This window comes from Buceros rhinoceros, unplaced genomic scaffold (genome assembly GCF_000710305.1).
Source record: "Buceros rhinoceros silvestris isolate BGI_N320 unplaced genomic scaffold, ASM71030v1 scaffold3001, whole genome shotgun sequence".
NCBI classification, from domain to species: Eukaryota; Metazoa; Chordata; class Aves; order Bucerotiformes; family Bucerotidae; genus Buceros; species Buceros rhinoceros.
The window spans coordinates 61192-72083 of record NW_010392318.1 but is presented as its reverse complement, the minus strand read 5'-3'; the positions used below and the strand labels follow the sequence as shown (position 1 = coordinate 72083).

The window sequence follows — 10892 nt, the reverse complement described above, 5'->3', positions numbered from 1 at the left end:
CTCTTTCCTCGCCCTGCCCCCACCCCTTCTCCTTGCCCTCTCTCTATAGATCTCATCTTCCCATTTGAAACTCTGGACTTGGCCTGTAACTCTTCGTCTGCTTATTCTCTTGCATGAGGGGCACAGATTTCATTTGACTACTCAAAACACTGTCAGAGTAGAGAAAATTAAAAAGCCCTTGAAATTATGTTCATATACATGTTAAAACCCCCGAATAACCACCACATTTGGCAATTTGTTCATAAATGTCAAAAAATACTTTCTTCAGCCTTCAAGGAAAAAAATTCTGCCCTCATTTGGCATCTAAGGCACCTCAGTACACTTCAGTATTTACCCTATTTCTTCTAATCAGTTCTTAGTAATTTTAAGAGCCACCATCTGTCAGTTTTCAGCTGATTATCTGAGGGCATGGGAGCCACTAAACACTACTCTCATAAAAAAAAAAATCAGTGACAGCAGATTGCAGTCAATCTCACTAAAAGACATTCTTCCAGAAGAAGTATCTTTCAATCTGGATAGAAGCAGTTCTGGAAAAGGACTGTCTTCTAATCTATACTTCCTTTTACTTGGCTTCTTAGTTGCACAGGAAATACAATTTGAAGACTTCCTGATAATAAAAAAAATACACATTGGTATGCTTCGGCAGCCATTCCCAGTGGTCCTCCAGCACTCATGATCGATGTTATTTATCACTGGAGGGAGGCAGAGATCAGCCTAATATTCACGGAATTAACAGAACAGTATAGTTACCTCTACTGAAAAGAATGTCAGAAAACAACCTTGCTGTTTGGTTAGCTTAACTCTGAAAAGCAGGATAGAAGCCAGAACAATATACATTTGCAAGCGTTTATTTTGACAATGTCTTTAGTTGTTTCAGATATTTTTCCTCCTCAAATGCCAGTACTATTTTTTTAAATGCTAATCCCAGATATTAAACAACAACCATCTTAAAAGGTGGTAGAGTAAATCTGAAAACAGTAAACTACTGGTGGGATTGCTTCTAGGATGGAAGGCTCCATGGAAACTCCTGTTTAAACTGGCAGGACACCTCTATTTCATAGAAGAAAAAAAATATTCCTGTTATAAAACACTTCTCTCATTAGCCAACGCTGCACACAAAGGGGCAGCTGTACTTTGCTTACCTCACGTGTGACTCTTCCGTTGTTATCAAAGTCATAGAGTGTGAAGGTCCATTCTTGCCTGTTATCTTCCTCTACAGACACATCACATTGCAATTCCTAAGAAACATGCAAAGAGGAGCTGATTACCTAAAGGAAAAGGCCTGTTTGCAGAAAAGACTCTCTGTAGAGGGCTGCTTGCTTGCTTCCTTCCTCCCCTGTGGGAGGGAGCTTCCAGGGGCATGTCCCAGAGACGCCTCAGTCCACCATAATGGAGGAGTCTCTTCACAGTCACGTGACAATCCCAACTCCCTTGGGCTAGACTTCAAGGAATCTGCAAGATGCTTTCTACTCCATTGCAGAAAACACAAAAAGGTACAAGAAAACTAATCCCTGAAGCTCCTGAGATACAGCAAGATTTTCCACTAAAGTGGAAGAAAGAAAACTAACTCGGGAAGAGAAAGATTACAGAAACAGACTCACAGAATGAGGCGGCCCGCCAGCGCCAGGAGCAGACACAAAGACAAACTGGACATACGGCACAAATCCCACCAGTGACGCCTGTCCTTGACACAGCTATCCGACACCCAAAGGTTGTCAGAGTTAGTGCAGTACAGCATCACGCCACCGAGGCTGCTGAAACAGAGCCTGCCTAGGAACTAGCACGTAGGAACGACCTGGGAGTAGTGCCCGGTCCTTATTTTATCTGTGCTTCTGTTAGTGAGAGTGTGATCTATGGAAAGCCTGGAAGAATCAATTTGTTGCAGAAGAAAAAAATTCCCCAGTCAAAATCAAGACTTCCATCAAGAAGGATGCATTCTGACTGACTCCAGTCACCTGGGCGCAAATTGTTTGCTTTCTCTCAGGACCTGTGCAATCATACTCCTCCAGAGCCACAACAAGGCAAAGCAGAGAAGTTACAGCGAAATTAAAATGAAAGCCGCTGTATGCAAGTAAAATAAACAGCTCCAAATAGTTTCAGCATGATAGAGCTCAAAATACCTGGTTGATCTTCTGACTTGAAACCGATTCCCTACAGCAGTTACCAGTTCCCCCTGTCCCCTGCTGAGTTCAAACGCAGTCTTCTCTCAGTTGTAAGGAGCCCGGCTGAAAGCTGCCAAGTGCCCCATTCTACCGTGGAAACACGGTTTCATATTGTATAAACATTCCCGGCACCTTTAAAAGCCAAATCACATCCACCTCAGGTTTAGACCTCTTGTCTCAACACTGGTTTCTGATTCTTTTATCCCTTTGAAACACCTACAGTCTCTTAGCTCCTAGCTTACATAGCTGGAAAACTTTCAATTGTAGAACAAGGGAAAAAATATCAATACTTGGTTTCTTGCCACATATTAATACTTCCCTGTCCCACACTGCCTCACATAACAGCTTTATGTGAGGATGTGCTCTGCTTAGTTAAGAGCTATGGCAACCTTCCCCGCATTAGTCACGGTGCCATGGACCAAGTGCTAACCTTTGCGGCATGCCAAGAACTACTTGGGAACAAAGACTTAGCCGGTACGGTGGAGTTCCAGCTACTCTGGCACCCACCATGTTGACAGGTGGCCTCCAACGTTCAGATATCAAGGCACTATTAATTGCAATTTATCATGCCTTTTCTGTCTGCAAGCATCTGCTACTCGAGGTAGATATAAAATGTGCCTAGAAAAAAGAGTTATCGCTGTGCAGGAAAAAAAAAAAAGGCAGAAAAGGTCACCTCTCCGCAGAAGGCACACAAGCACCTAGCAACACCTGAACTGCCTTCGGGAAAGCTACCTCCTTTCATCAGCCTTAACTCAGTGAAAAATAGATGGTACCAGATACTAAATCTGCTCTACAGAAAGAAACGAGCACTGGAGCCACACTGCAAGGTGGCTGCATGGTCTTTTAAATAACAATTGAGGAACGAAAAGCTCATTACTGTGACAGCCTGACAGCACTGAAAGGTAGAAGTTTGCCACTTCTGCTGGCATGCAGAGAGATGAAAATTCGTGCTGTTTCTTGCCGGTACCAGAGTATATTCCTCCTCACCACAACAGACAAGCCTCGAGCTGGATGACAGCATGTTTCAATACTTGTATTTATTAAATCACTCTGTATATAAACAAAACCTGCCAACTACAGAGAATGTTTGGCCATTTAATGATGTGTTTAAGTCTTACGAGAAAATAGACCAATCACACCCATTGCCCTCCAGGATCCTTCTCCTCCTGCTGTGTGATCAGACGGATTTCTCCTGTAGCAGGTCAGGGTTATTTCACTTTGGAGGCCAGGCACAGAAGACTGATGGTTAAGGAAACTCTCACAACCTTCTTCTATACCAGGCGGGTTTAACCAAATGCAATAGTCTGTGAAAGCCAATTCAAAGATTTGATAACGTGGTAGCTAGCAGAATTACTAATGAAAGGATCATAGATAAAAGGTTAAACCAAACAACTCTTCTAACTATACATTTCAGATCCTACAGAGAGATGATCATCACTGGATCCTCTCTAAACCGGGAAATAAATCTCATTAATCACCTCATAATGAGCACCAACAGTAAACCACTGACTTAGGTCAATTCTGCCTCCTCCCGTGCCCATTACAGCTGCTGGGAGCTATATATCCATGCGTCAGAGGACACCTGTCCCACAAGGTATTTTTCTACAATAATTATGTCAGTACAGTGTAACTTTAAAATACAGAGGACTTACTTCAAACTTCAGTTGCTTCTTGGAGCCTGTGTGTGTGTCACTTTCTTTTTCTGCTTTCTTTTCATCTCCACTGCAAACTCCATCTGTCTTTTCTGGAGGCAAAGCCACTGCAAAAAATATGTTTAAGAAAAAGTGCTCATAAGGAAATGTCAAAGCAGTCTTATATTTGCAAATCCGTCTTTATATTTAGAGCAAAACTGATTTCAGCAAACTTGCACGAGAGGATCATTATACTTGATTTGCTTTTGTGTTCGCTGCACATCTGGGGTAATTTCAGCAGACAGCCTACTAACAGCTTTTGGTGCACAGCCTCTCCTACAAACATCACTAGAGTCACAGGAAGTTCAAACACAGTTATTATGAGAATATAAATCAGCAGAACTATTACTGTAAATAAGCTGAATAATTTGCAAAATATTGAAAGTTTGTGACATACTGCAAAACCACATTGCATTCACCAGCAGTGAATGAAGCAATGAAACTGAAATGAAGTCCTCATTCTGTTCGCACTTCCCTCTCCAAGTACACACAAACTGAACTACCTTATGAAAAGGGAACACTAGCTGACAACAAAGTTAAGCTGCATTTTTTCAAGTATGTATGAAAAAGTATATTTCACCTAATTTTCAAGTTAAAACATTATGCACTTGCATAATTCAACAGCACTTACAAAGCCCATCAATATTAACACCTACCAGACATACATCACAATATAAAATATAAATCAGCTATGTAACATAAAGAGATATACACACACACACACACACACACTTCTTGTGTGGATTAAAGGACAAATGCTCAGGAACTTAATAGCTGTGCCTTTGGATCCTGCACAGGCAGTCAGCCTTGCACATGAGGAAACCCTATATCTGAAGAAAATTAATTCTATATTCGCTAGTGTTATGAAAATTTACAGAGATTTTTTAACTCTACCCTCAAACTTCTTAGATACAATTTTTTAATACATCCACATACCTCTACCAACAATGTCATGCCCATACTTCACTAGGCATAGCAGTAATCCTGACTACTCAGGAAAACATAGAAGATATGGTGAGAAGGGGGCTCTAAAGCGAGCGTTTTTGCTCTTGCACTGCAGCATTTGCATTTACCCGAAGCCTTTGTCCTAGCGCTATGTGGGAACTGTTTCTTGCGGAGGCCTTTTTCAAGTGCCAGTTCAGTGAAGTCCGATTCCTTACAAAAGAGACGACAGGATCCCTCCAGTCCCGGATGACTCGCTGGGTTCACTGTGTGGCTCTCCAGGTGTTTGGCACTACTGAGGTGCCTCCCACGCGTTCTCCCAGGAAAACAGTCACTAACAAGCTAGAAGTTACTAACAAGTCCCAAGTCACTAACAAGCTAGAAACTAAGATATCTTATGAACCATTTTAATAGCATCTTCTTTCACATTTAAAATGAAACAATTAGCTTTAAAAAAATTGATCCTTTACCCTTACCATAGCTTTATACTCTCAGGATGTCCAAAAGCCAAGATTTTTGCCACCACATTTGCATTGCCACGATGCAATATATATCACGTTTTCAAGTTTTATTTCTTTGTTTTAATTTAACACTACTGTATTACCTTTTTCGTGTTTTCAAAACTGCGGTATACTCTGTAAGATTCCGGACATGCAGTAAAGAAAGGGGGAATGAGGTAGAAACCCCAACCTTTGCAATTTCCTGACTTTGGTACTTACCTGCAGTTCTTACGTTATACCAGCACCAGCTTCCCCCCACACACACGCAATCTGCATCGTACAAACGCAAGCAGACAAGGCACTTACTAGACACCTACTGACACACTGCTACCCCGTGATTTCCACTGCAGGCTGTGTTAGGATTCCCTGCACCAAACTTCAGCTGGGCAGCAAGGTCAGCTGAAGGCAGAGAAAGCTGCTTCACGACAGTTTCTTCCCTTGTCCTTTTAACCGGGTGTTATCGGACGAGCAGGGACTGTTTCTTACGAGGTTTGGGACAGTGTCTATCATAATGAAGTCACATATTAAATTAAGTATTAGCCACAACATGGAACTCTGAAGAATGCCTGAAGAAGAGCCATTTTCTTCGTATGCACTTTGTCCATAAACAGACCTACATACTCGTGGAAGTTCAACGCTCTGGCCACTAAAAGACCCCAGTAAAACAAAAGACATTTGCTTGTCCACCTTAGCCCAGCTTTGGTTTTTGCCCCTAGATCGTCATTGGATCATTTGCACCCGTGACTGATTTCTCATATGAACAGTTCTGACTAAGCTGATCAAAACTGCTGTATTAGGGGGTATCTCGCTCTAGGGAATGTGAAATGAATAAAAGCTAGGCTTTGTTGGAACAGTGGAAAACTGTTTGACAATAAAAAGCCCACCCCTGTTATCACACATACTTTTAAATGTGTACAGGTACATAAGGGCCAAAAGACTTCTACAGTGGTGTTTTAACTGCTGTGGGACAGCATCCCAAATGACACTGGCATGGGGAACGCTGGCCTGAGAGTGTTGAAGAGCAGATCCTGCACAAGGCGACTACTCCCTGCCCCAATGCTCTTTGTTGGGTTTTTCCATCAAAACAAGGCTGTTACAGAGCATTCTCCCCCTTCCACTGCCACGCTCACGCAGTGTGCTGACAGCTGCTGCCATCTGCAAAGAGCGCCAGAGTTCCCCACTCCACGGGATGCTTCAGAGAGGAACTGCACAGAGTTACCTTCTGGTTTCAGGAACTGCCCCTCCACGGGCACATTTACTAACCTTTCTGGGTGTACAGTTTGTGCGTTCGGATAGGAAGGTTTCACTTTAATGTACAATTTATGTAACAGAGGAAAAAATGTGCTCTGACAAATTAGCCTTCTCAAAAAAACAAGAGTTCAGCTATTGGGGAAGGAGGGGATACATCTTGCAGTACACTTCTTGAGAGAGTTTAAATCCTGTATGCCAGAAACTATCCTCTGTGAGCTTTGCTGACCTTTGATCTGAAGAACTCATTGGCCTTGCTGCTCTGGGGAATTATCCTTTGAATTCAGTTACTCATTTTGGAGCTCAGATGAAATGGGAAAATCTGGTGATCTCATCCTGATGTCAAGTTTCATTCAACAAAGAAAAATGAAATCGAAATGAGGAAACTTTAAAGGAAAATATGGAGGTATTAAATTAATATTTACTAGTTATCAAATAACGTGTCTGTGCATATATACCCTCATGTGCCTTATCCAGACCAAATGAACGTTTAAAAATACATACGGCAGCACGACTGTTTTGTCTGAAATGAGAAGGATGAGTGTTTGGTATCTTGTTTCTATACTTAGTTTTGACTATTGACATGTGCTCAGTTTCATGAAGGATACAAACACATGCTGAACCTACTTATAAATAAAATGAGTATGTCTGCTCGGGACAGTTAAAACTGGCAGCCTGTAAACAGAGATCCACCAGCGAGCCGCGTGCCAAGGTTCCGAGATATTCGCAACACGAACTTCCTTTCAGCTCTGCCAGTGATACTCAACCAGACCAGACAAGATAGCTGTCTCAAAGGAGCGTGTTCATGTTTCTGAAGTCCAGGCCGTCAGAAATTGGTCCGCATACAGCGTATCATCTACAAAAATACTGCCTTACCTCCGCCTTCACGTAACGAGTCCTGACACAGACAACATGCTATAGAGACGAACACACCGAGAAACCTACCCTTGTTGTCCATCGTTGTGGGAATCCACAACCAGAGAAAAACAAGAAATGTATATTTATTGCTCCTCATGGGAATAACCATATGCTCTCAAAAACTATGTTTCCTAACAGAATGTTTCACGAATTGAAATACTGCATATGTTTTCCTTACGATGTTCTCTTTTGTTGTTCATTATTAATGGCCTTGTATTCACTTCTATAACCTTAAGACGCTATAAAAATGCGTCTGGACAATATTTGAAATTGGAAAGACAATAAAGGAAAAATATTAACTTGGAAAAATTGTGAAATACCATTCTTTCATGAAAAACAAACTGACTGGCTTAAGTGTACTAGCAGATGTTTCTCTCTAAGATTGTTAATTACTACCACTAGTTGTAATTGAGGTGGAGGAGGAAGAAAGAGAGAGAATGGACACCATTTTAAAGGTATTAAGGCCCCATCTCTGAAGAATTAAGTCTGTTTTTCAGGGGTTTATTCATTCATAACAAAAAAAGGGGGTAATAATTACAATTGCTCCTCAGGAATCACCCAGAAATTCCAGAAATGAGGTAAAACTGACTGCTGCGCTACGTGTATGTTCCAGAGAGCCAAACCATGCTTCAGTCACCTCCGTCCTGCATCTCAGAATAAGGGGGGAGAAAAGAGAGAACCAAAATAGAGGTGCAGTCTGGTGGAAAAGTGACTGTTTAAACTTTCACCCTCATTCAGGTAGCTTGTCATTTCAGATTTCTCAAAGCCTCATCCAAGCAAAGCACCACGCTCTTTAACAAATGATCCTCCTTCTCAAAGAAAGGACACTTCCACTCGTTTTTCAGCTGTAATTAAGTACAAGAGAATCTTGTGGCCAGAAACAAATAAAGATGCAACTCTGATGAATGTTCAGGTCTAAGTTATAGCTATCAAGTCCAATTTCACACAGCAGTTAGGAGAACTCAGGCTAAAGCTTCACTGCTTCAGAGCCTCTTTGGGATGACAGCCATTCCAAAAGGTACGTGATGGATCACAGGGCCTGAACTCAGAAAGCAAACTAGAAGAGAAGCTCTGCAGTTCCACAGTGGTAAATTATGACTAGACATTACCAGTGGCTATTATCTTAACGTCAGGGTCATTGCTGTGTAATCTTGGAGAGAAAGCAGAGTAAAGGTAAAATTGGAGAACTGACAAAAATGCCACCTATGGAAGTCAGCGTCTGGCATACGTGAAACCCAAACCACTGAAGTGAAATACTGACAGCCTTCCCCCTGAGTCAGTCAGACTGGATTTCACAGCACTTTTTAAAAACGAGTACCAGAAACAAAGGGACAGAATTATCTGTACGTGAGGAAAAGCAACAAACCACACATTAGAACCTGAGACTTGTGGGGGAGTAGGATAAAAGGAAAACTAAAGAACAAAAAAAAAAAAAAAAAAAAAAAAAAAGCATGGACATATCAAGACAAGGAGGTGAAGTCATAAGCACTTCTGCAACAGCTCACATTGAACCTCAGTAGCAATATTTGTCCAGTGGAATTGAGCATTAAAGAGCTGGTTCAACCAAGCCCAGTAGAAAAAATCATGTTGACGTCAACAGGGTAAGGGTTTCACTTCCAATTTGCGGAACTTATAGTCAGAGACTATGAGGACCAAAGGGACAGAAAGAGACAGAAAGAGAATTGGGTTGTTTTTCCTGAAGTCTCTGATGTCTAAATTATCTGCTTCTGTCAACATTTTTTTCATTGCAAATCAGGTTTGACAAACATAACTGACATCTTCACTGACTGCACAACAACCAGAGCAATAATAACTATGTCTGAAAGTCTAAACTGAGAAGTCGTCTTTTAATTAACAATTACATTCACATTTTACTTTTAAGTTCTCCTGGAGGCCACGGATTAAGAAATATCTCCTCCATTAAGCACACATTGGATTACACTGGTTACAACATTAAGTACATTTTGGTTTTATTCCACAGAGCTGATTGATACGCACCCCGATGGAGATAGATAACTTTGTTTGAGCAAGGGTTCTCTTCTCCAGCAGTAAATGAACGTAGGCAGAATGGAACCAGGAGTGGAGTAACATTCCTGTTCCACAGCCACCAGAATTAGCGCATAGAAAAACAGGCTCATCCTGGGTCAGTGCCAGAAGCATGTATTCAACTTTCTCTGGCTGAAAGCTGAAACTGATGAATTAGACACACCCTTCAAAACAACAAAGATCAAGCTGCCTTCTCTGAAACATACTGCAGGGAAATTAATTGTCCATTTTAAGTCCAGTGGGACAAGTCAAAACCAATTTAACAAGAGCTGTACTAGTAGTTCTTTGTACCAGTCTAGGGTGCATATTTTAGCCTGAAAATACGGAGAAAAGTCATGCTCTTCTATCTCACTGTTTCCTCCTGATGGTCACAACGCAAATGAAAGGTCCAATTGCACACCACAGAATAGAAAAAAAAAAATCTTCAAGATGTCATAAAGAGCTACTGCCAGCACCCAGTCAGGGGGAGACTTCAGTGCACAGTGGAGGAGTAGGAGACTCAAATCATGTGATGGCTTTCAAAAAAAAAAAAAAAAGAGAAAAAACCCAACCAAAACATGTTTTAATTATTCAAGCATCAGATAATGATTCTAACTGACAAATCACCACTAGGACATTGGAGAATTGCTAAACTGAAATTCACCCAGATGTCCAGACAACATTTTCACTCCTGAATAAAAAACAGTCAAACTCACAGGTCTGTGCAGCTCCACCCCCCGAAAGCTTCAATTCCTCTGCCAACCCGAACAATCTGACATATTTCAGAAGCAGCATTTCCAAGCCTTGATACAGAATCACAAATTTCTGCCTAGGGCTGGTGTTTCTTTTCTTGCTGTTGCGCTGGGGGGAGGGGTTACTATCTCCTTACGAAAAGAATATTTGTACTAAAGATGCAGATAGAAAAGACAACACAGTCTCTTTCTGCTACCTAGAGCGTAACTTATACATGCTTATACACTAAACTTAGATTTCTCACCCCCCCTCTGCAGTGAGTCTGCTGAAGGGAGGGAGTTTGCTGAATTTTGCCAGATTATGATTCCCTTTTCCAGTTAGTTCCCCAACTGGCTGTACTTCATAAAGAGCAACTGCCAGATTAAACGCCTTACTTGACCATCTTCACCCAATACACTTTGATGTTCAGTTCTCAAGCTTCAAAATACCTTTTGGATGAAGATCAGACAGCACTAAACAGAATTACTAATTAATTAAGCAAAGTTAAATTTTAAACACTGTTTGTTGTGTTAGCCAAAAGCCTGAACAGAACAGTCTTTTTTTTTCCTCCTTCCTCATTGAAGATCAAAGAAGATAATTTCTCCCTGTCCTATCTTAAAAAAAAAAAAAAAAAAAAAAAAAAAAGGGGGGGGGCGGGTTGGGGGGAACGGGGG

The 10892-nt window shown here is 41.4% G+C and overlaps 1 protein-coding gene across 1 annotated transcript in view; it reads right to left on the bottom strand.

Annotated features, from left to right (window-relative positions):
• The window catches only part of NKD1 (naked cuticle homolog 1 (Drosophila)), a 38799-nt gene that overhangs the window by 15211 nt on the left and 12696 nt on the right, over nucleotides 1-10892 (bottom strand). Inside the window, exons 3-4 of the mRNA XM_010144405.1 lie at nucleotides 3815-3921; nucleotides 1143-1238 (exon numbers count right to left, since the gene is read on the bottom strand). Of these exons, the coding sequence (XP_010142707.1) occupies nucleotides 1143-1238; nucleotides 3815-3921 (203 nt within the window). The remainder of the gene's footprint in view (nucleotides 1-1142; nucleotides 1239-3814; nucleotides 3922-10892) is intronic.